Source organism: Saccopteryx bilineata, chromosome 8, assembly GCF_036850765.1.
Source record: "Saccopteryx bilineata isolate mSacBil1 chromosome 8, mSacBil1_pri_phased_curated, whole genome shotgun sequence".
Classification (NCBI taxonomy): Eukaryota; Metazoa; Chordata; class Mammalia; order Chiroptera; family Emballonuridae; genus Saccopteryx; species Saccopteryx bilineata.
Window position 1 is genome coordinate 26,908,488 of NC_089497.1, and position 25,632 is coordinate 26,934,119.

Below are 25,632 nucleotides of genomic sequence, written 5' to 3' on the forward strand. Positions count from 1 at the left end.
AACAGGTCATAGAAGATTTTGTTTAGACCTATCTGAAATTTTTAATTTTATTTTTTTATTTATTTATTTTTACAGAGACAGTGAGTCAGAGGGATAGACAGGGACAGACAGACAGGAACAAAGAGAGATGAGAAGCATCAATCATTAGTTTTTCGTTGCACGTTGCCACAACCTTAGTTGTTCATTGATTGCCTTCTCATATGTGCCTTGACCACGGGCCTTCAGCAGACCGAGTAACCCCTTGCTGGAGCCAGTGATCTTGGATTCAAGCTGGTGGGCTTTTGCTCAAACCAGATGAGCCCACGCTCAAGCTGGTGACCTCGGGGTCTTGAACCTGGGTCCTCTGCATCCCAGTTCGACGCTCTCTATCCACTGTGGCACCACCTGGTCAGGCTAGACCTATCTGAAATTTTATGTGTCCTGTGATTTTTTTCATTCAGTTAGCATATAACTAGATAACAATAACTAGTTGGAGGAATCACTACCAACAAAAACATTAATTAAGATACATATAAAAAGATTATTTGACCTTACAATGTAAGCAATTTAGAATTTCTGGCCTTGGCCGAGTGGCTCAGTGGATAGAGTGCCAGCCAGCATATGGATATCCTGGGTTTGATTCCTGTAAGCACACACAAAAGAAGTGACCATCTGCTTCTCTTCTTTTCCCTCTCCCCCTTCTCTCTTCTTTCCCTCTCAAAGCCAGTGGCTTGATTAGTTTGAGTGTCGGCCACAGGCACTGAGGATAACTTGGTTGGACCAAGCACATCAGCCTCAGGTGCTAAAAATAGCTTAGTTGATTCGATCATCAGCCCCAGACAGGGATTGCCAAGAAGATCCTAGTTGGGGCACATGCATTAGTCTGTCTCACTTTCTCCCCTCCTCTCATTTAAAAAAAATTTTTTTTTTTTAGGTTCTGCTTTCTTAACAGAACTCTACTTTGTTCTCTCTTTATTTTTTTGTTTACCTTAAATTGTGGTATTTGTGGCCCTGGCCAGTTGACTCAGTGGTAGAACATTGGCCTGGTATGTGGATGTCCCAGGTTCGATTCCTTGACAGGGCACACTGGAGAAGCACCCATCTGCTTCTCCATCCCTCCCTCTCTCCCTTCTCTCTCTCTCTCTCTTCTCCTCTCCTCCTAAAGCTATGGCTCTAATAGAGCGAGTTGGTACCAGGTGCTGAGGATGGCTCCATGACCTCTGCCTCAGGCACTAACATATGGATCCCGTTGCCCAAAAGGGCAGAGCATCACCCCCTAGTGAGCTTGCCAGATGGATCCTTGTCTGGGCACATGGAGGAGCATCTCTCTGCCTCCTCTCCTTTCGCTAAATTAAAAAAAAAAATTGTTATATTTGCATATTACAAAATATGAATCTAAGTTTCAAAACTTAATTCTATGAAAAACACTACATACAAGCTATAGTTTTTACATAAAAAAATACTTTTATTCCAAAAAGTATCCCAAAGCAACTTGAAAATTTCACAAGAACACACATATAAAAGATTCCAAAAAAGGGACAGAAATGTAAGGATTAATGCACATAACAATCCACATGAAATGACTAGACTGGATAACAACAAGCTAAATCTTTCCAGATGGAAAACGGAGTTTGAAATGAAAGTAATTTAAATCCTCCCTAGTCGTGGAAGTATTCCCTGGTTTTATTTTTACCCTTCCCCCCACCACACACACACACACACACACACACACACACACACACACAGGCTAAGGGTTGAGATCTCAAAAGACTGCCAGGACCAGGTGAGAAACACCAACGAGCACAGAGATGATGAATCTAGGAGGAAAGCCAGGCTTGGCATTCAGGGCAAACTAGAGGGCACAGCCTCACCTAAAGGCACTCCCAATTAAATTGTTTCACACTTTGGGGGGAGGTGGGAACAAAACTTCAAAACCAAATCCAAAACTGAAACCAAAAACAAAAACAAAACGTACTCAAAGCTACATCTTACCAGCGAGTACCTCTTAGGGCCCTTGTCATTAACAGTGGCATACGGTGTGGTATTGATAGGAAACAAAGAAAATGCAAGAAGAGGAGACAATGGGAAAGACATCACAATAAAGAGAACAAAATTAGGTGAAAGAGTATATTTTTATATATTCCACATATAAGAATATACAGCTATTCCACTGCAAACTAAAAGAGTTTTTATATGTTCCGTGTATAAGAACTTATGTCAATTAGGTAAGAACAAGGAAATGGACATGGAAAATGTGAAACTTTAAAGCATTTTTTATTTGGCATAGAAAAATATACTGAAATGGGTGACACAAACTTCTGAGACAATAACAAATTAACAGAAGAGTAGTAGGTAAAAAGGAAATGTATCTGAAAACAAATAATGTATATGCTCGTCCATATAAGTTAGCCATGGTAATAAACACTATTTTTTAAAGTAAAATCCTGAAAAAACTTAAAATTACTTAAGTGAAAAGTGGCTCTAGTGATTAGGTACACAAATAAGGTGTTTCTAAAATGTATAAAAAATAAAATGGAGCCCTGGCCTGTTGGCTCAGCGGTAGAGCGTCGGCCTAGCGTGTGGAGGACCCGGGTTCGATTCCCGGCCAGGGCACACAGGAGAGGCGCCCATTTGCCTCTCCACCCCTCCGCCGCGCTTTCCTCTCTGTCTCTCTCTTCCCCTCCCGCAGCCAAGGCTCCATTGGAGCAAACATGGCCCGGGCGCTGGGGATGGCTCTGTGGCCTCTGCCTCAGGCGCTGGAGTGGCTCTGGTCGCAACAATGGCGATGCCCAGGATGGGCAGAGCATTGCCCCCTGGTGGGCAGAGCGTCGCCCCTGGTGGGCATGCTGGGTGGATACCGGTTGGGCACATGCGGGAGTCTGTCCGACTGTCTCTCCCTGTTTCCAGCTTCAGAAAAATGAAAAAAAAAAAAATAATAAATAAATAAAAATAAAAAAATAAAATGGCACAATTATGATAAGGAATATTAAAACATAAAATAACTAAAGTGATAAAAACTGATCATTTACTATGATCTTCAACCTTCCTTTCAGCCTTTTTGTCTTCTTTGCCATTTTGTAAGGCTAAAAAGAAGGTTGAAGATCAGAAAAAATGATCAGTTTGATGTTTTAGTTAGGGACAGTGGTTTGCATATAAGACTCCATGAAAATACAGATATTCCACTGCAAACTAAAATAGTGGCAGTCTTTTCTAGATCTCTAGAAAATATAAGGAAATGAACCAAATGTTTTTTTTTTTTTTTTTTTTTTTTTTTTGTATTTTTCTGAGTTTGGAAATGGGGAGGCAGTCAGACTCCCGCATGCGCCCGACCGGGATCCACCCGGTATGCCCACCAGGGGGCGATGCTCTGCCCCTCTGGGGCGTCGCTCTGTTGCATCCAGAGCCATTCTAGCGCCTGAAGCAGAGGCCACAGAGCCATCCTCAGCGTCCAGGCAAACTTTGCTCCAATGGAGCCTCGCTGTGGGAGGGGAAGAGAGAGACAGAGAGGAAGGAGAGGGGGAGGGGTGGAGAAGCAGATGGGCGCTTCTCCTGTTTGCCCTGGCCGGGAATCAAACCTGGGACTCCCGCACGCCAGGCTGACGCTCTACCACTGAGCCAACCGGCCAGGGCCGAACAAAATGTTCTTAATTTAAATTTTTAGTTCCCATAAATTAAAAAAAATATCTTTTGGCCTCTATGATGGTTTATCTACAAATAAGCAAAGTGAATACTAATTGAAAGATTCGAAAGCAATACATCAAGTGTGATTCAATTGTTTATCATTTTATGGGTAAGAATTCATGGTTGTGATCTCATTTCAAATATACATATACATATATATATATATATATGATATCCCTTTTTCTTGTACAATTGTTCCTAGATCATGTTACATAACTAAATAGATCATGTTGTCTTACAGCACTCCACCACTATAAAACCATTAGAATGAAACAAGAAGAGTAGAAAAGGAATAAGAGTTGGAATCAAGGACAGAAAGAAGTGGGTAGAAGAGAGTGAAGCAATCACAACTCTATTAAGCAAAATAGGAAAAGCAAACAATATACATAATTTAAATGATTTGTAAAAATACCAGCGATGCTGACATTATTGAGTCTTCATCCTTTCAGAAAAAGATCAATATCTCATAGAGAAACTTACCATGTTAACTTCTGAAATGCTGTCAATGCTTTCAATCTGGACATCTATTCCCACGGGCACTGGAAACCCTTCAGAAAGAATAGGTAATGTACTGAGAAGTTATTGAAATTATTTTGCTAATATTCAAAGCAGAGAGAAAGCAATCTTGCAAATATATTTTCAAAACATTTTTTATAATATTTTTTTAATTTTTTTTAATTTTTTTTATTTATTTATTCATTTTTAGAGAGGAGAGAGAGAGACAGAGAGGGAGAGAGAGGAGAGAGAGACAGAGAGAAGGGGGGAGGAGCTGGAAGCATCAACTCCCATATGTGCCTTGACAAGGCAAGCCCAGGGTTTCGAACCAGCGACCTCAGCATTTCCAGGTCGACGCTTTATCCACTGCGCCACCACAGGTCAGGCCTCAAAACTTTTTAACAACACATTTCTCCATTATCTACTGCTATATTATTATACATTCAATTATAATAATAAAGACATATAGAAATGAATGTCATTCCAATAATCATTACACAGTTGCTGAGGAACAATTCAATATTTTCCTTCTTACTGTACACTCTTAGTACAAAAGTGGTATTTCCAGATTTTTGTTCTGGGTTTTGTTCTTTTTAACAAGCAGTGATTTAGCCTGACTGGGTAGTGGCACTGGGTAGTGGATAGCATCGGGACGTGGAGGACCCAGGTTCAAGACCCCGAGGTCACCAACTTGAGTGCGGACTCATCTGGTTTGAGCAAGGCTCACCAGCTTGAGCCCAAGGTCGCTGGCTTGAGCAAGGGGTTACTCGGTCTGCTGGAGCCCCCGCTCAAGGTACATATGAGAAAACAATCAATGAACAACTAAGGTGCTGCAATGAAGAATTGATGCTTCTCATCTCTCTCTCTTCCTGTCTGTCTGTCCCTATCTGTCCCTCTTTCTATCTCTCTTTGTCTCTGTCACACACACTAAATAAGTAGTGATTTAAAAAGAAAGAACATTTGGCAACATTGTCTAAGAGTGTGTAGAATTCTGTATTCTTTTTGGTAAATGATCATACATTATAGTCAGTGGGTGGAGATGTCATGGAGTTCATGACTCTGGGAAATGTGAGGCTTTACCCTCCAGTTATAAAATCAGCCTTTTCCACTTGGGCAGTGCTTGACAGGCTTAAGGGACAATGATGACAGTGCAGCACTCCACAGGGACCCACACATTCAGGAATGGCCCTTCCCGGATCATCAGCGACCACACCTGCTGTTGGGATGAAGTAAACTTTCTTAGAAATGCGTTTGATGAGAACATACTGAAAGTCAGAACTGGAGCGACTGCAGAGAACTACCGAGCTTTGTTTGCAATTGAGTCTTAGACTCAGGTTCATGGGCCCAGAGAACCTGAGTGATGATGCAAGACAATTCAGTCCAGACTGTGATCAAGGCATTTCCTTGTTAGCCTCATAAAGGGTTTCACCAGTTGCTGCATGAGGGGATGCTATGTTAATAACTTGTCATTTAGTACTGTGTGTGAAACTTAATGCATCCATATGCTAAAGTAGTTTATATATTTATACATACAGTCTTCATATGTTCTCTTTTCTTAGTGATCAATTCTCAATTAAATTTGCCTTTGTAGCCTGACCTGTAGTGGCACAGTGGGATAAAGCGTCGACCTGGAACACTGAGATTGCCGGTTTGAAACCTTGGGCTTGCCTGGTCAAGGCACATATAGGAGTTGATGCTTCCTGCTCCTCTCTCCTCTCTCTCTCTCTCTCTCTCCTCTCTCTAAAAATCAATAAATAAAATATTTTTAAAATTTTGCTTTTGTAACTCTTGAGTTAAAAAAAAAACACTTCACCTGACCAGGTGGTGGCGCAGTAGATGGAGTGTTGGACTGGGATGAGGAGGACCCAGGTTCGAGACCCCGAGGTCACCAGCTTGAGTGCGGGCTCATCTGGTTTGAGCAAAAGCTCACCAGCTTGGACCCAAGGTCGCTGGCTCCAGCAAGGGGTTACTCGGTCTGCTGAAGGCCCACGGTCAAGGCACATATGAGAAAGCAATCAATGAACAACTAAGGTGTAGCAATGTGCAACGAAAAACTAATGATTGATGCTTCTCATCTCTCCATTCCTGTCTGTCTGTCCCTGTCTATCCCTCTCTCTGACTCTCTCTGTCTCTGTAAAAAAAAAAAAAAAAAAAAAAAAAAAACAACAACTTTCAGCCCTGACTGACTAGCTTGGTTGGTTGAAGCATCATCCCAGAGAGAAGGGGCTACCAGTTCAATCCCAAGTCACATGCAGGAATAGAGGGATGTTCTTGTCCCACTCCCTCGCTCCCTTCCTCTCTCACTTTCAACTTTTATTGAAAAATAGAAATCTTGCCTTGATAGATCTCAGGTGGCTAGCTTAGCCAGGATTTTGGGATTTCCGAGCCAGAAAGGCTTTCTTACTGAAGGTCAATTAATGTCTGGATGTGCTACAAGTGACATATATATGCATATAATTCAATAAAGTACCTAATTATTGTGTTTTAAATACACAAAACATTATAAAACAAGATATGCCTTGCCAGAACCAGCATCTATGACTTCTGCATTAATTGGCTCATGTTACCTTTACTTTATCAATAGGTTCCCTCTTCCATAAGTTTGTGCCTCCACAGCATTCCTCATAGCTGGCCAGGCCTGCCACTTGAATATATTGCTGCTTCAGGTTTCAGGAATACCTTAGTTGCATCTTGACCTCCAATTACTTTCTGCCATGTTGGATCATTTACTTTCTACAACATTAATAATGACCACTTTGTAAATAAAATCCTTTGATGATAATTATGATTAAGTATTCACTTGGAAACAACTCAGTATTACTTTTTTATAAGATTCAGCTGATACTTTCTATTTGCCTTTTCTCTTTTTTTTTTTTTTGTATTTTTCTGAAGCTGGAAACAGGGAGAGACAGTCAGACAGACTCCCGCATGCGCCCGACCGGGATCCACCCGGCACGCCCACCAGGGGTGGCGCTCTGCCCACCAGGGGGCGATGCTCTGCCCACCAGGGGGCAATGCTCTGCCCATCCTGGGCATCGCCATGTTGCGACCAGAGCCACTCTAGCGCCTGAGGCAGAGGCCACAGAGCCATCCCCAGCGCCCGGGCCATCTTTGCTCCAATGGAGCCTTGGCTGCAGGAGGGGAAGAGAGAGACAGAGAGGAAAGCGCGGCAGAGGGGTGGAGAAGCAAATGGGCGCTTCTCCTGTGTGCCCTGGCTGGGAATTGAACCCGGGTCCTCCGCACGCTAGGCCGATGCTCTACCGCTGAGCCAACCAGCCAGGGCCTCCTTTTCTCTTTAATTAGTAGAGATATCAAAATAAAAAGTTCTTGGAAAGACCTCATCCACGGTTCTCCTTGGCCTTTCAGTGTGAGTACATCTTCCCATTAATTCCATTACTCCAAGGAAACGAAAGGTGTAGATCAGGGGTTCCCAAACTTTTTACACAGGGGGCCAGTTCACTGTCCCTCAGACCGTTGGAGGGCCGGACTATAAAAAAACTATGAACAAATCCCTATGCACACTACACATATCTTATTTTAAAGTAAAAAAAACAAAACAAAATGGGAACGAATACAATATTTAAAATAAAGAACAAGTAAACTTAAATCAACAAACTGACCAGTATTTCAATGGGAACTATGCTCCTCTCACTGACCACCAATGAAAGAGGTGCCCCTTCTGGGTGTGCGGCGGGGGCCGGATAAATGGCCTCAGGGGGCCGCATGCGGCCCGCGAGCCGTAGTTTGGGGACCCCTGGTGTAGAGAGATCTTGGAGAGGTAGCAGAATATCCTGAACAGAATTCACAGGCTAGAGTCTGTGTCCAGTGCCACCATTCACATTGATCTAAGGTAAGTAACATCTCTAAGCTTAGCTTCCTCACCTATAAAACCCACGGAGTAGTATCACCTTGGAGATTCATTTGCATACTAGAAAAAAGACAGTTAGTAAACTTGATTGGTACTCAACTGACAACACTAAATAAATGTTAATGCTACTGCAAGTCAGCAAAAATAAGAACCTGTCCCTGGAAATGCAAATCGTGACTCGCAACCCTACACTCAAACATTTAGATGGTCAGTCCATTTCTCCCTGAAAAATGATACAGCGCTTCTCACAGAACATGTATTTTATGACAGAACCCGAGAAAAACTTGGATTTAAGATCTTGTGACTTGTAAGTATATAGATCCTAGTAGCTGACAGCCATCTCTACAAGCCTGGGGATAATTCTATAAAGCCACCATACAAGGACACATTCATGCCACACTGGACAAGCACTGAGCCCTCAGGGTTGTGTTGAAGGAGGAGAAACCAGAAGAATGCAGAGGAGAGGGGAGTCTGCAATGTCTACACTCCAACCTGTGACCTCAGTCTTCTTGACTGAGGGAACAAGGGCAGACAGAAAAGTCTGAAAAATAACAAACCACAGGTGTGGACCTTGCATGTTATCAGTTCTTTGAAACGAACTTGCTGCTCCATTAAGAAAAATGAGTGATAGAATTATTAAGGACAGACCCTCTGGCCTCTACTCCCCTTCCCCCTCCCTAAGACAAGAAAGTCATGTTGGCCTGCAAACAAAGAAGTCATAGAAATCAAGCATTTGTCACATGAAAGCTAAAGCCATAAAGGTATATAAGATGTAAGAAATCTAACTTCAGGGAGCATGTGTTTTGTTGCCTCTTTTGGGGTCACAGAACTCTGCTGGCTAAATAAATCCTACTTCCTTCATCAAGTTGTCTGGGGGTTTTGTCCTCCTTTGATTCCTGCAATTCTGTGAAGGCTGGTCTGAAGTGGGGTATAAACATGGCTTATCCATGAGGAGGGTGTTTCTAAAAACATCTTAGATTTCTTCTTTCCTCCCTGTGATTTTTACTATTCTTTTTGGGAATGAGCAAGGAAATGGATCTAGGTGTCATCTGAGCTCATTTTTGTATCCTTTGAGCTCCTTGTTTGAGTATGTCTTACTCCTGGGTCTAGGAGTATATACTGTGCCCTGACATTCTCAGGACAGAGTAGAGGATGAGAAGCATGTAAAAGCAAGATGCAGAATTGTAAGTCCAGTAGCCATGGCCACCATCACAGCCACCTAGCCCATGCAGGTTTGCATTTGATTCGGACAGATGGTAATGAAACAACGGAGCCAAGAACTGGTGGGCATTACCTTTAATCCTAACTCGCATCTGTCAGGCGAGAAATACACACAGTGGGAAAACATTTCCCTTTCCATTCAGGGCTCCCAAAGCCACTGAGTCATCCGAGTACTCCTAGAATCAAAGGTTTCTAGCTCACCAGCCTTATTCACCTCTGTTCCCCATCTCCTTCTCTCTGCACAACCTGGCTTCTCCTTCAGCACTCCGCCATCTTGGTTGCCTCTTCTCTGCAATGCTGATGGCAGGATATGAGTGAGAACCCCCTGTCTGCCCCATTTTATAGTGTAGAAATTAAAGCCTTTAAGCTAATATACAAATAAGGAAGTCTCTGATACAAAGTCACTTATCTGAGGCATAATGGGATTCCACATGAGAGTGCACCACCCCACATCATGCACAGTCAAGGGTGTAGGGAAAAGCATAGTTTTGAAAAGATCTTAGTATAAAAGGGTGAGAAAAGCTTAGTCTTAAAACTAAGCGTTAGGTTATAAGGATCCTGCCTGCTTACAGCCTGTCTCCCACACCTAATGCAATCTATAAGCGAGCAAACATATATATCATATTTACAAACTTATTTGACCAACATTCCACCCCTTTTCCTTGCTTCACAATCTAAAGCACAGGTATTCCTGCACAAGGAAATTAGGCATATTACACAAATTACAACAACATGACAAATCATACAATTTCAACAATTACAAAGGTACACTTCACCAGTCTCTGAGCACTTTGCCAAAAGCGCAAAATGTCCTCGGCCTTCTTTCTAGGTGTTTGAAAAACTTCCCAGGGCAGGAGAGGGCCTCCAGCAAAGCCACCCCCCACCCCCAACAGGATATTTCACATTGTCCAAAATCCGTAAGTTCATCCAACAAAGGAGCCAGTGCCCACTCTGGTCGTAGTCCAGGAATCAGTCCAGGCACATGGGGCCTCAGCCACACCCCTCATTCCTGCCGTCCTGGCAGGTCTTACACTGTCCCAAAGAGGAGCACGAGGCAATGGCAGTCAGCATTTACATCTCTGCTCCGGAGAGCATGACGGCATTCACCCTATGTCCCAAAATCGCAGACCTACCAGGGCCGTAGTAGGTACTCCTTGCTGCTGGGCTCTCACCTTCTGGAGACTGTGAATCACAACTCCAGCCTGATTCTCCTCATCCTACAAAGAGGAACTGAAAACTCTAGCTCCTGCTGCCGGGCTTGAGCCCCAGCCGCCACCACCTTCTGCTCCATGGGCCTTGCAGCCCCAGCCCCAGCCCCAGCCTCAGCCCCGGCCTCCCACTGCTGCTGGCTCTTCACAATGTCCAGGGAAATCTGCACCTCATGAACCTGTGATTCCTTCTCCAGCGGCTGTTCCATTTCCAAGCAAATCTAACGAGCCTGGTCGGCCTCCTTCTCTGGTGCTTGCTCCAGCTCCAGGGTTGGCATCTCTTTCTCTCATTTTTGCTCTAGTTCCTTCCACTGCTTGGTTTGCAGGTCCAGACAGCCTCTTCCACAGAGTTCTTGGTTTCCTCATGCATGGCTGTAAAAGTCAGCCACCCTACAGCCCCCAAAAGGACAGCCATGGGGAACCATAACAGCAGCCAGTCCTCTACTCCACCACTCAAAGTGGTGGTGGCTCCATAGTGATCTGATTCAAATCCTGCTGACTACATCAAATGTAAAGCTAGTAGCCACGGCCACCATCACAGCTGCCTGGCCCACGCAGGTTCAATTTTTTTTTTTTTTTTTTACAGAGACAGAGAGAGAGTCAGAGTGAGGGATAGACAGGGACAGACAGACAGGAATGGAGAGATGAGAAGCATCAATCATTAGTTTTTCGTTGAGCATTGTGACACCTTAGTTGTTCATTGATTGCTCTCTCATATGTGCCTTGACCATGGGCCTTCAGCAGACCTAGTAACCCCTTGCTTGAACCAGCGACCTTGGGTCCAAGCTGGTGAATTTTTGTTCAAACCAGATGAGCCCACGCTCAAGCTGGCAACCTAGGGGTCTCGAACCTGGGTCTTCCACATCCCAGTCCAACACTCTATCCACTGTACCACCCCCTGGTCAGGCTTAAATTTGATTCAGACAGACAGTAATGAAACAACGGATCCAAAAACTGCTGGGCCATTAGCTTTAATCCTAGCTCCCATCCAGTGGGCAAGAAATACACACAGTGGGAGCACACTTCTCTTTCCATTCAGGGTTCCCAAAGCCACTGACTTATTCAAGTTTTCTAGAATGAAAGTTTTCTACCTCACCAGTCTTATTCACCTCTGTTCCCCATCTCCTTCTTTCTGCACAAACTCTGTACAAACTGGCTTCTCTTTCAGCACTCCACCATCTTGGCTGCCTCTCCTCTCCTCCATGTGGCCTTTTTCTGCCCTGCTCCAGCATGGGGCTCCTCCGCCCTATTTTATAGTGTAGAAATCAAAACCTTTAATCCAATAAACAAACAAGAAAGTCTCTGATATAAAGTCACTTATCTGAGGCATAATGGGATTCCTCATGAGAGTGTACTGTACTATCCCCTATCATGCAGCAGTCAAGGGTGTGGGGAAAAGCTTAGTTTTGAAAAGATCTTAGTATTAAACAGGTGAGAAACCAATATTATTCCTCTGTAAAACAGGGAAATAAATAAAATGTACCTACCTTATAGGGTTGCTGTTAGACTAAAACAAAGAATACATGTTGTGTCCTTAGTCTATTCCATCCAAATATCTTTACAAGCAACTTATTCATTATCAATTGGATCAGTGTTAGTCAAATAAGTTTGTAAATATAATATATATGGTTGCTCACTTATACAATAGTTTGCATTGGGTGTGGGAGACAGGCTGTAGGCTGGTAAGGTCCTTATAGCCTAAGGCTTGGTGGGGGTTTTTTGTTTTGTTTTGTTTTTTTACAGAGACAGAAAGTCAGAGAGAGGGATAGACAGGGACGGAGAGAGATGAGAAACATCAATCATCAGTTTTTCGTTGCAACACTTTAGTTGCTCATTGATTGCTTTCTTTTTTTTTTTTTTCCCCATCAATTTTTTTTTTTTAATAATTTTATTTTTTTAATGGGGTGACATCAATAAATCAGGATACATATATTCAAAGATAACAAGTCCAGGTTATCTTGTCGTTCAATTATGTTGCATACCCACCACCCAAAGTCAGATTGTCCTCTGTCACCTTCTATCTTGTTTTCTTTGTGCCCCTCCCCACCCCCTATCCCTCTCCCATTCCCCCCTCCCCCCCGTAACCACCACACTCTTATCAATGTCTCTTAGTTTCACTATTATGTCCCACCTACGTATGGAATAATATAGTTCCTGTTTTTTTCTGATTTACTTATTTCGCTTCGTATCATGTTATCAAGATCCCACCATTTTGCTGTAAATGTTCCAATGTCATCATTTCTTATGGCTGAGTAGTATTCCATAGTGTATATGTGCCACATCTTCTTTATCCAGTCATCTATTGATGGGCTTTTTGGTTGTTTCCATGTCCTGGCCACTGTGAACAATGCTGCAATAAACATGGGGCTGCATGTGTCTTTACGTATCAATGTTTCTGAGTTTTTGGGGTATATACCCAGTAGAGGGATTGCTGGGTCATAAGGTAGTTCTATTTTCAGTTTTTTGAGGAACCACCATTCTTTCTTCCATAATGGTTGTACTACTTTACATTCCCACCAACAGTGGATGAGGGTTCCTTTTTCTCCACAGCCTCTCCAACATTTGCTATTACCTGACTTGCTAATAATAGCTAATTGAACCGGTGTGAGGTGGTATCTCATTGCAGTTTTGATTTGCATTTCTCTAATAGCTAAAGAAGATGAGCATCTTTTCATATATCTGTTGGCCATTTGTATTTCTTCCTGGGAGAAGTGTCTATTCATATCCTCTTCCCATTTTTTTATTGGATTGTTTGTTTGTTTGTTGTTGAGTTTTATGAGTTCTTTGTATATTTTGGATATTAGGCCCTTATCTGAGCTGTTGTTTGAAAAAATCATTTCCCATTTAGTTGGCTTTCTGTTTATTTTGTTATCAGTTTCTCTTGCTGAGCAAAAACTTTTTAGTCTGATGTAGTCCCATTCATTAATTTTTGCCTTCACTTCTCTTGCCATTGGAGTCAAATTCATAAAATGCTCTTAAAAACCCAGGTCCATGAGTTGAGTACCTATGTCTTCTTCTATGTACTTAATTGTTTCAGGTCTTATGTTTAGATCTTTGATCCATTTTGAGTTAATTTTTGTACAGGGGGAGAGACTGTAGTCCAGTTTCATTCTTTTGCATGTGGCTTTCCAGTTTTCCCAGCACCATTTATTGAAGAGGTTTTCTTTTCTCCATTGTGTGTTCTTGGCCCCTTTATCAAAAATTATTTGACTATATATATGTGGTTTTATTTCTGGACTTTCTATTCTGTTCCATTGGTCTGAGTGTCTATTTTTCTGCCAGTACCATGCTGTTTTGATTGTCGTGGCCCTATAATAGAGTTTGAAGACAGGTATTGTTATGCCCCCAGCTTCATTCTTTTTCTTTAGGATTGCTTTGGCTATTCGGGGTTTTTTATAGTTCCATATAAATCTGATGATTTTTTGCTCTATTTCTTTAAAAAATGTCATTGGAAGTTTGATGGGAATTGCATTAAATTTGTATATTGCTTTGGGTAATATAGCCATCTTGATTATATTTATTCTTCCTAGCCAAGAACAAGGTATATTCTTCCATCTCATTATATCTTTTTCAATTTCCCTTAACAATGGTTTATAGTTTTCATTATATAAGTCCTTTACATTCTTTGTTATGTTTATTCCTAAGTATTTTATTTTTTTTGTTGCAATCGTGAAGGGGATTATTCTTTTGAGTTCCTTCTCAGTTGTTTCATTGTTGGCATATAGAAAGGCTATTGACTTCTGTATGTTAATTTTGTATCCTGCGACCTTACTGTATTGGCTTATTGTTTCTAGTAGTCTTTTTGTGGATTCTTTGGGGTTTTCGATGTATAGGATCATATCATCTGCAAAAAGTGATACCTTTACTTCTTCTTTTCCGATATGGATGCCTTTTATTTCTTTGTCTTGTCTGATTGCTCTGGCTAGAACCTCTAGTACCACATTAAATAAGAGTGGAGAGAGTGGACAACCCTGTCTTGTTCCTGATTTAAGGAGGAAAGCCTTCAGTTTAGTGCCATTTAATATGATGTTAGCTGATGGTTTATCATATATGGCCTTTATCATGTTGAGATATTTTCCTTCTATACCCATTTTGTTGAGAGTCTTAAACATAAAATTGTGTTGTATTTTATCGAAAGCCTTTTCCGCGTCTATTGATAAGATCATGTGGTTTTTGTTCTTTGTTTTGTTGATATGGTGTATTACATTAACCGTTTTACGTATGTTGAACCATCCTTGAGATTCTGGGATGAATACCACTTGATCATGATGTATTATTTTTTTAATATGTTGTTGTATTCGATTTGCTAGTATTTTGTTTAGTATTTTAGCATCTGTATTCATTAGAGATATTGGTCTGTAGTTTTCTTTTTTTGTGCCATCCTTGCCTGGTTTTGGTATGAGGGTTATGTTGGCCTCATAAAATGTGTTTGGAAGTATTGCTTCTTCTTCAATTTTTTGGAAGACTTTGAGTAGAACAGGAACCAAGTCTTCTTTGAATGTTTGATAAAATTCGCTGGTATAGCCGTCAGGGCCTGGACTTTTATTTTTGGGGAGGTTTTTTAATGGTTTTTTCTATTTCTTCTCTACTGATAGGTCTGTTTAGGCTTTCTGCTTCTTCTTGACTCAGTCTAGGAAGGTTGTATTTTTCTAGGAATTTATCCATTTCTTCTAGGTTGTTGAATTTAGTGGCATAAAGTTTTTCATAGTATTCTACAATAATTCTTTGTATATCTACGGTGTCCGTGGTGATTTCTCCTCTTTCATTTTGGATTTTGTTTATATGAGTTCTTTCTCTTTTTTCCTTGGTAAGTCTTGCCAAGGGTTTGTCAATTTTGTTGATCTTTTCAAAGAACCAGCTCCTTGTTCTATTAATTTTTTCTATAGTTTTTCTGTTCTCTAATTCATTTATTTCTGCTCTGATTTTTATTATCTCCTTTCTTCGGCTGGTTTTGGGTTGTCTTTGTTCTTCTTTTTCTAGTTCCTTAAGGTGGGAAGTTAAGTGGTTCACTTGGGCTCTCTCTTGTTTGTTCATATATGCCTGAAGCGATATGAACTTCCCTCTTATCACTGCTTTTGCTGCATCCCATAGATTCTGATATGTCATATTGTCATTTTCATTAGTCTGTATATATCTTTTGATCTCTGCACTTATTTCTTCTTTGACCCATTCATTTTTTAAAAGTATGTTGTTTAGTTTCCACATTTTTGTGGGATTTTTTTCCTCTTTTTTGCAGTTGAATTCTAGTTTCAAGGCTTTATGATCAGAAAATATGCTTGGTACAACTTCAATTTTTCTGAATTTGCTGATGTTGTTTTTGTGGCCCAACATATGGTCAATTCTTAAGAATGATCCATGTACACTGGAGAAAAATGTATACTCAGTCACTTTGGGATGAAATGTCCTGTAGATGTCTATCATATCCAGGTGCTCTAGAGTTTTGTTTAAGGCCACTATGTCTTTGTTGATTCTCTGTTTGGATGACCGATCTAGAGCCGTCAGCGGTGTATTGAGGTCTCCAAGTATGATTGTATTTTTGTCAGTTTTTGTTTTAAGATCAATAAGTAGCTGTCTTATATATTTTGGTGCTCCTTGGTTTGGTGCATATATATTAAGAATTGTTATGTCTTCTTGATTCAGTGTCCCCTTAGCCATTATGAAATGGCCATTTTTGTCTCTGAGTACTTTTCCTGTCTTGTAGTCAGCATTATCCGATATGAGTATTGCTACACCTGCTTTTTTTTGGATGTTATTTGCTTGGAGTATTGTTTTCCAGCCTTTCACTTTGAATTTGTTTTTATCCTTGTTACTTAGATGAGTTTCCTGTAGGCAGCATACAGTTGGATTTTCTTTTTTAATCCATTCTGCTACTCTGTGCCTTTTTATTGGTGAGTTTAATCCGTTTACATTTAGTGTAATTATTGATACTTGTGAGTTCCCTATTGCCATTTTATATCTTGCTTTCTGTTAGTTTTGTGTCTTGTTTGATCCTTCTCTTTCGTTTTTCTATCTTTTGTTTTTATTTGGTTGTATTCCATACATCTTTCCTCTGTTGCTATCTTTTTTATCTCATGTGCTTCTGTGGTGGTTTTTTCAATGGTGGTTACCTTTGAGTAATGAAAAGGGTCCCTACCCTGTTCATTGTAGCGAACTATTTTGTGAGTACTTTTGCACTCCATCGTCCTTTGCTACTGTTAATCTCCATCTTCTCCCCCTCTTTCTTTTTGTTGTTGTCACAGTTTAAATTTGGTTTTATTGTGTTCTTCTTGGAGCTTTTACTTGTGGCTCTGTTTTTTTTTTTGTTCTTTGTATCTGATTGGAGAACCCCCTTTAGTAATTCCTGGAGTGGGGGTTTTCTGATGATAAATTCCCTCATCTTTTCTGTATCTGTGAATGTTTTTATTTCTCCTTCGTATTTGAAGGATAGCTTTGATGGGTATAGTATTCGTGGCTGAAAGTTCCTCTCTTTCAGGACTTTAAATATTGGGGTCCACTCTCTTCTAGCTTGTAGAGTTTCTGCTGAGAAATCTGATGATAATCTAATGGGCCTTCCTTTATATGTTGTATTCTTCTTTTCCCTGGCTGCCTTGAGAATTTTTTCTTTGCTGTTGGTTTGTGTCAATTTCATTATGATATGCCTTGGAGTAGGTTTGTTGGGGTTAAGAAAACTTGGAGTTCTGTTTGCTTCTTGAACTTGAGGCTTTAGTTCTTTCCACAGGCTTGGGAAGTTCTCATCTATTATTTGTTTGAGTATGTTCTCCATTCCATTTTCTCTCTCTTCTCCCTCTGATATACCTATTATTCTTATGTTATTCTTTTTGATGGAGTCAGATAATTCTTGTAGGGCTATCTCATTTTTTTTTAATTTTTGAGTCTCTTTCTTCTCTTTGTTGTGCCTCAAGTTGCTTGTCTTCTATTTCACTAATCCTCTCTTCTATTTGACCTGTTCTATTAGCTAAGCTTGTTACTTCGTTTTTCAGCTCGTGAATTGAGTTTTTCATCTCTGTTTGATTTGTTTTTATAGTTTCAATTTCCTTGGACATATATTCTTTGTGTTCATTGAGTTGTTTTCTGAGCTCCCTAAATTGCCTTTCTGTGTTTTCTTGTATATCTCGGAGGACTTTTAGGATTTCTATCTTGAATTCTCTGTCATTTAGCTCCAAGGTTTCCAATATATTAAATTTTTCTCCATAGATTTTTCCTCATCTAGCTGTGTTACCTCTCTTTCTTTTGTATCCATGATATTCGATTTTCTCTTCCTTAATGGTATCTGAGGGTGGTTTTGTTGATAGTATTAATGAGATTTAATAAAGAATAAAAAGTTAAAAAAAATAAAAAATCGAAAAGAGTTGTTTTTTTAAAAAAATTAATAATGAAATAAAGAAAAATAAAATAAAATTAAAATTAAAAAAAAGGAAATTATTTCCCCCCTCCTTTTTTCCTCTCCTCTCCTCTCCCCTCTTTCTTGAGAAAATCTTGTGGTGGACTGTGAATTATAACAAACAATGCCTGTGATGGAGGGCCTGAATTGGGGAAAAGTAATAAAGGGGCAAAAAAAGAAAAAAAAAAAAAGGAAAAAAAAAAAGAAAAATAAAGAGCGTATGGACCCACAAAAAGCAAATAAGGATAAAATTTGGGTCAAGAATAAAATGATTTGCTTTTAGGTGTTGGTTGTCTAAGAGTTATGATGAGAGGAATAAGAGGAAAACGGAAAAATGGGGGGACAAATTAAAAAATTACTATTGTATTTAGTGGAACAAGAACTAGATAATATGGAGAGCCAGGGATGGGAGCACTGCTAGTGAGTTAAAAAGGTGAAGTAAAAACCCCCCAAAATGCCACAAACATAAGTTTGATTCCCAGATAAGATAATTTGTTTGTTATTGAGGTTTGAATGAGAGGAGATGTAAAGGAGAAAGGAAGAAACTAATATAGAGGGAGAAAAGAAAGAGAGAGAGAGAAAAAAAGAGGGAACCACTAAAAGAAGAAAAAAGAAAGGAGAGAGAGAGAGAGAGAGTTAAGGGTTTTGGAGTGCAACCCTCATAGAGAGAAAGGAAGAGAAGAGAAAAGATAATGGGAGATGTAACACTTATGGGTAGTGTAGTTCAAGGAGAGGAGAGAGTAAGACCGGTAGAGAGTTAATCGGCCAAATTGGAGGAGGAAAAAAAAGTATCAAGAATGAAGATAAGAGAAACAAACGAACAAATATAATAAAATGGGATAGGTTATAAAGTCTGCAGATTATTCTTGATTTTGAGAGGTTATCTTCTTGCTTTTTCTTTTCTCTCCCTCTTCCTGGTCGGTGACTCTGTACCCCGGGTTCTGCCCCTTTGGCACGCTCAGGTAGAGGTTTGCAGTTGATAAGTCTCTATGGCAATGTCATGTATTGTGCTTTAGTCTCGTTGGCAGTTGAAGCTCATTAGCATTTATTGGCTCCAACAGTGAGAGAGTCCGTGTTCCTGGAGCCTTTCTCCTAGTCTTTCCTTCCTCAATTAGTAGCCTGATAATCCAGCTATGGGGTTGCTGCTGCCTCTGCCTGGATAGTAAGAGGCTCAAAGAGCTGGCAACTCCCCACTCTATTTCCACTCAGCACAGGGCTCTGGGTAAGGCTCAGTCAGTCAGAGCTGCTAGCATAATCAGGCGGGCTTTCTACCCACTCAAAGACCTCTGGCTCTGCCACTCTGTCCGGTAACACAAGCAAGCGCCCACTTCCGGGGTTCTTGGAGGAAACTCTCACTCACTGTCTGCGACCAGGATACCTGGCCAGCAGTCTCACGCTCTGAGTGAAACCCCCAACCGCAGGGAAAAGTTGCAGCGTTGGAATTGAGTCTCGCTCCGTCCCCGTGCGCGGCTTTTGCAAGGCGCTGGGGCGGCTCGAGATTCCGCTTTGGCCCACACAAAGGCCCCTGACTCTGCCCCTCTGTGCGATAACACGGGCGCACACTCCCAAGGCACTCGGAGGAATTGCTCACTCCTTATGCGCGCGCACACCAGGATATGAGGCCGGCCGCGTTTCCCTCTGAGTGAAATACCCTCCAGCACGGAAAATCTCCACCGTTGGAATTAGTTCTCACTCCCTCCCGTGCGTGGCTTTCCCAGGGCGCTGGGGCTGCCCAGAGACTCTGCCCTCGGCCCACAGAAAGGCCTCTGACCCTGCCTCTCCGTGGGGCAACACGGGCACCCACTCTCGGGGCCTAGGAAGAAATTCTCGCCCACTAACTGCGCACCGACCAGGAGACCGGGAAAAATGGCCGCTCCGCTTGTCTTTCTTTGTTTGTGTTTGGCGCGACTGTTAGCTTGTATTGCCCGGGTTGCCACAGGATCAGATTTTCCTGGGCTTGGATCTCCGTGCCACAGCCTGGTTCAGCCGTTTGTGTTGCGGCCTGGATCTATTCACCCCCTTTGCCCGCCTCAGTTTCTATATTCACAGTTACCAGAGAAAGCCACCCTGTTTAGGTTAGTGAGGAAGGTGGAGCATTTCTTGCTCCCTATTTCCTTCGGGGTTTGGTTATATATTTAGCCAATTTTTCACTCAATCATACCTTTGGGTGTATTGCGAAGCATCTGGAAGCTCCAAGTATAGGTTTTTCTGTTTCTGGTTGAAGATCTTGTTGAGTTTTGGGGGAGATTTATCGGTATCGCTTCCTACCCCGCCATTACTCTGACCGATTGCTTTCTCATATGTGCCTTGACCGCGGGACTTCAGCAGACCGAGTAACCTCTTGCTGAAGCCAGCAACCTTGGGTCTAAGCTGGTGAGCTTTGCTCAAACCAGATGAGCCCACACTCAAGCTGGCGACCTCAGGGTCTCGAACCTGGGTCCTCCGCATCCCAGTCCGACGCTCTATCCACTGCGCCACCGCCTGGTCAGGCAAGGCTTGGTTTTAAGACTAAGCCTTTCCCACCATTTTAATACTAAGATCTTCACAAAACTGAGCTTTTCCCCACACCCTTGACTGTTGCATGATGTGGGGTGGTGCACTCTTATAAGGAATCCCATTTATGCTTCAGATAAGTGGCTTTGTATCAGAGGCTTTCTTATTTACATATTGGCTTAAAGGCTTTAATTTCTACACTATAAAATGAGGCAGACAGGGGGCTTTCACTCAGATCCTGCCATTAGCATTGCAGAGGAGAGGCAGCCACAGTGGAAGAGTGCTGAAGGAGAAGCCAGTTTGTGCAGAGTTTATGCAGAGAGAAGGATATGGGAAACAGAGGAGAATAAGGCTGGTGGGGCCTTTGATTCTAGAAATACTCGGATGACTCAGTGGCTTTGGGAGCCCTGAATGGAAAGGGAACTGTTTTCCCACTGTGTGTATTTCTTGCCACCAGGTGCGAGCTAAGATTAAAGGTAATGGCCCACCAGTTCTTGGCTCCGTTGTTTCATTACTGTTTGTCCGAATCAAATGCAAATCTACATGGACCAGGTGGCTGTGATGGTGGCCGTGGCTACTAGCCATAGAATCAGCAATACACGCAACATAAATAGTAACCATATTTCATAAGTACTATTAGGTCTATATACAGAAACATTTGGAATGTAATAAAAATTAAATAAATATTAACCATTATGATTATGGTGTTGATTCCCAGGATCTTAAACTATGCAGTGACACACACATTTACAGTCCTTTTGAAATATATCAGTCTGGTTTGTATGCACATTGGGATAGGAAAGTTACACATCTTATTTGTAAATATATTTTATTTTATTATTATTTTTTTTTCATTTTTCTGAAGCTGGAAACAGGGAGAGACAGTCAGACAGACTCCCGCATGCGCCCGACCGGGATCCACCTGGCACGCCCACCATGGGGCGACGCTCTGCCCACCAGGGGGCGATGCTCTGCCCATCCTGGGCGTCGCCATGTTGCGACCAGAGCCACTCTAGCGCCTGAGGCAGAGGCCACAGAGCCATCCCCAGCGCCCGGGCCATCTTTGCTCCAATGGAGCCTCAGCTGCAGGAGGGGAAGAGAGAGACAGAGAGGAAAGTGCGGCGGAGGGGTGGAGAAGCAAATGGGCGCTTCTCCTGTGTGCCCTCTCCAGGAATCAAACCCGGGTCCTCCACACGCTAGGCCGACGCTCTACCGCTGAGCCAACCGGCCAGGGCCTGTAAATATATTTTAAATACGTTATGTAATATATTTATATTACCTCATATTTGCATTGCAGCCATTTGCTAATTAGCTAGGTAAAACTGATTTTAGCTCCGTATGACATATGAGGAAACTCATGCTCAGAGAGGCTAGAGACCTGGCCTAAATCTAAAGCTGAGTAAGGCTCAATATTGCGAGATCCTCCAGGTTCCCCATCTAGTCCTCCTGTTTGACTATACAAGTGGCTTTTACAACTTTCGCTTCTGTCTTGACTGTGTAGCCAGTATCTAGATGCTGAGTTGATTTCACTTTAAAGAAACAAAGAGCCCTGGCCAGTTGGCTCACTGGTAGAGCATCCATCCAGCGTGTGGATGTCCCAGGTTCAATTCCCGGCCAGGGCACACAGGTGAAGTGCCCATCTGCTTCTCCACCCTTCCCCCTCTCCTTTCTCTCTGTCTCTCTCTTCCCCTCCCACAGCCAGGGCTCCATTGGAGCAAAGTTGGTTCAGGTGCTGAGAATGCTCCATGGCCTCTGCCTCAGGCGCTAGAATGGCTCTGGTTGCAGTAGAGCAATGGCCCAGATGGGCAGAGCATCGCCCCCTAGTGGACATGCTGGGTGGATCCCAGTCGGGCGCATGTGGGAGTCCGTCTCTGCCTTCCCACTTTTCACTTCAGAAAAATAAAGAAAATTAAAAAAAAAAAAAAAACAAAGAAACAAAGTAAGTATCATCTATAAGACTAAAGTAAAAAGGCCCTTAGTTACGGAGATGTAAAGGGTAGGGAAAACATAAATAAGGCAAATGAGCCACAATTTATAATCCAAGTTAAACAAAAAACTCCCCTAAATTTATATCTTCCTGTTTCCACATAATGAGTCAATTAATCTCCTAATGCTTTATAAAAGTAAAAAGCACTGCTGCAGCAGCTGGCTTTAATGTTAAAGCTAATTAGGAAACACATTAAAACAAAAGAGCGCTGAAGTTACATTAAGCTCAAGAGGAAAGAAGTGAGTGCGTGTGTTTGTGTCATGGACAAGTATAAGGGAAGAGAACATAAATTAAAGCTTGTCTTTTATATCCTGCAGTCTCATTTCCTCAGGAAGGCAGCCTTGAGAGAACACGGAGGTGGGTCACTGGTATAAGTTGTTCTGACCAAGACAACAGAAGGTTAAGGACTATATTTCACAGAGCTACCGGACTGACACGTTCGACTGAATTTATGAATTTTTCAGCTGAACACACAGGCCATTTGGACACCATTTAGCCCCAGTCCATGAGTGTCAAAAAAATTCTTAATCGTGCAATGATTTGCCACCTGCCACTAAATAGCACATTTTAATTGCATTTTTTATTACCCCAGCAAGTAGCCTCAGGAAAATGTTTAAAAAATATATTCTCACATTAAAAAAATCTTTACATGTCTCCCCATCAAAAGAATTGGAAATTTAAGGTCAATATTAAGTTTTTCTGGGAATTGGGGAGGATATGGAGAAGGAGAATGAAGGCATAAATGTTTTAAAATAAAAGCAGAAGGCACCTAGAGATCTACAACAGTGTTTCTCAGATTGTAAAATGCACTCACATCACCTGGGGGATCTTGTTAAAATGAAGATTTCTATTCAGAAATCCTGCGGCGGGGCCTGAGTGTCTGCATTTCTGACTCCCAGGCAATTCTGCTGTGGTCCCTGAACCACTTTGAGCCACAATGCCTTTCTCAAGTGTTTGTTTCAACGTCCAAACCCAAAGACAGTCGTTTTTCTATCAATCTTTCTGTCTTTCAACAGTGTAAAATAGACCCGTAAAAACCCTTTCCTCTGGAGTAGGAACTCACTTCATCGAGGACCCTGACCTGACAGGGATTAGGGCAGCTCTGTGAATCGGTGTTGAAGAGAGCATGGGTATCATTTTGAGCTTCTGACTGCTGCTTGAGAGATGCTAGTTCCACACCATTCCTGTGAGACTGGCGCCCCTTGTGGCTGAAAAGACCCATAACCGGGCAACTTGACTTGCATAAGATTCAGACCAACTAAATCAGGGGTCCCCGAACTTTTTACAGAGGGGGCCAGCTCACTGTCCCTCAGACCGTTGGAGGGCCGGACTATAAAGAAAACTATGAACAAATTCCTATGCACACTGCACATATCTTATCTTAAAGTAAAAAAAAAACCAGAACGGGAACAAATACAATATTTTAAATAAAGAACAAGTAAATTTAAATCAACAAACTGACCAGTATTTCAATGGGAACTATGCTCCTCTCACTGACCACCAATGAAAGAGGTGCCCCTTCCGGAAGTGCGGTGGGAGCCGGATAAATGGCCTCAGGGGGCCGCATGCAGCCCGCGGGCCGTAGTTTGGGGACCCCTGAACTAAATGGTAGTAGAGGAAAGATTTTAGTCACTTTCTGTAGACTCATAAAAGACCAAGGTATAGACCATCTGCATGATAGCTGTAGAGTATATCATCCACCTATTGGGAAAATTTGGTTGGGGAAAAAAATGGATCTACTGAGAAGGGTAGTTGAGTCAGGCATATTGAGAAGAATTATGGTAAGGCTGATACCTTTGAGAAGTAGTGGTCTAAAGAAAAAGAAGAGAAAGAAGTAGTCTTTTTTATGTTTATTGATTGATTTTAGTGAGAGAAGAAGGGTAAGACAGAGAGAGACAGGAACAACGATCTGTTCCTGTATATGCCCTGACCAGGGGTCGAACCAGCAACCTCTGCTTCTGGATGATGCTATAACCAACCAAGCTATCTGGCCAGGGCAAAAGAAATAGTCTTAGAAGTAAAAAATGGGCATGCCTGCAAATCTTATTAATTGCAAGGCTCCTAAAGTCTTAAATTAGGTTCAGTAACTGTGAGTAATGCTCATAAAAAACACACTCACCAAGATTTACCGTGATGATGATAATCCAATTTAGTAGTTATCAGATATGGTTCTCAGACCAATACCGGCAGAAGCAGCAGCAGCAGCACCTACAAATTTATTACAAATGCAAATTTTGGCCCCACCCAGATCTAGCGAATTAAAATTTGGGGGGTGGGCCCAGTAACTTGCATGTTCCGAGTTCCTCACAACATTCTGATGCTCATTAAAGTTTGAGTTACTAATCTAATAAAATCAAAACCAGCCTGACCAGGCAGTGGCACAGTGGATAGAGCGTCAGACTGGGATGCAGAGGACCCAGGTTTGAGACCCCGATGTCGCCAGCTGGAGTGTGGGCTCATCTGCTTTGAGCAAAAGCTCACCAGTTTAGACCAATGGTCGCTGGCTCCAGCAAGGGGTTACTTGGTCTGCTGAAGGCCCGCTGTCAAGGCACATATGAGAAAGCAATCAATGAACAACTAAGGTGTTGCAACGCGCAATGAAAAACTAATGATTGATGCTTCTCATCTCTCTCTCCGTTCCTATCTGTCTGTTCCTGTCTATCCCTCTCTCTGACTCACTCTCTGTCTCTGTAAAAAAAAAAAAAATCAAAGCCAGACCCTTAGAATTGCAACCCATAGGATTCCAGGAAATTAAAAAACAACAAACAAACAGCCCTCAACATAACAACCTGTTACTGGATGTACTTTTTTATTTCACCACAACATAGTGAGTATCAAGTCCCCCCACCTGACCCTGAATACTGGAAGTATGTATATTATTTATTTGTCAAAAGGCTGAGACTGTGCCCCTGCAGAGGATCCTGCCTTCTCGCCAGCACATTAACTTTTCTTCTATCTGCACCCCTAATGTTCTGAAAAGGTATCCACTCAGGAACTGTGAGAGTGGGAAACTTAGCTCAAGGACAGAAGAATCTGGGTAGATTTGGCAGTGGGCAGAGGAGCCTGTTTAACCAGCTGAATTCACCGCATCCTATGTATGTCTGAAAAAGGTGGCCTTCTCGGAGATGCACAGATTAAACAAAGCAAGGGGAAGAAAGACATTGTTTCAAGTATGGTCTTCTGGGAGGGCCTCCTTCTACCCTCCTTACCTGCCATTCCACCTTGGTTCCACCACTGCTTTTTTCTTGGCCTTGAGCAAATCTCTTAACCCCAGTTTCTACACTGGAATATTAGGGACCATGACAGTGTCTACTTTCTA

At 42.0% G+C, this 25,632-nt stretch overlaps 1 protein-coding gene across 1 annotated transcript in view; it reads right to left on the reverse strand.

Annotated features, from left to right (window-relative positions):
* GABRR3 (gamma-aminobutyric acid type A receptor subunit rho3) overlaps positions 1–25,632 on the reverse strand; it is a 90,732-nt gene that overhangs the window by 47,019 nt on the left and 18,081 nt on the right. Inside the window, exon 3 of the mRNA XM_066241203.1 lies at positions 4,141–4,208. Coding sequence (XP_066097300.1) covers positions 4,141–4,208 — 68 coding nt within the window. The remainder of the gene's footprint in view (positions 1–4,140; positions 4,209–25,632) is intronic.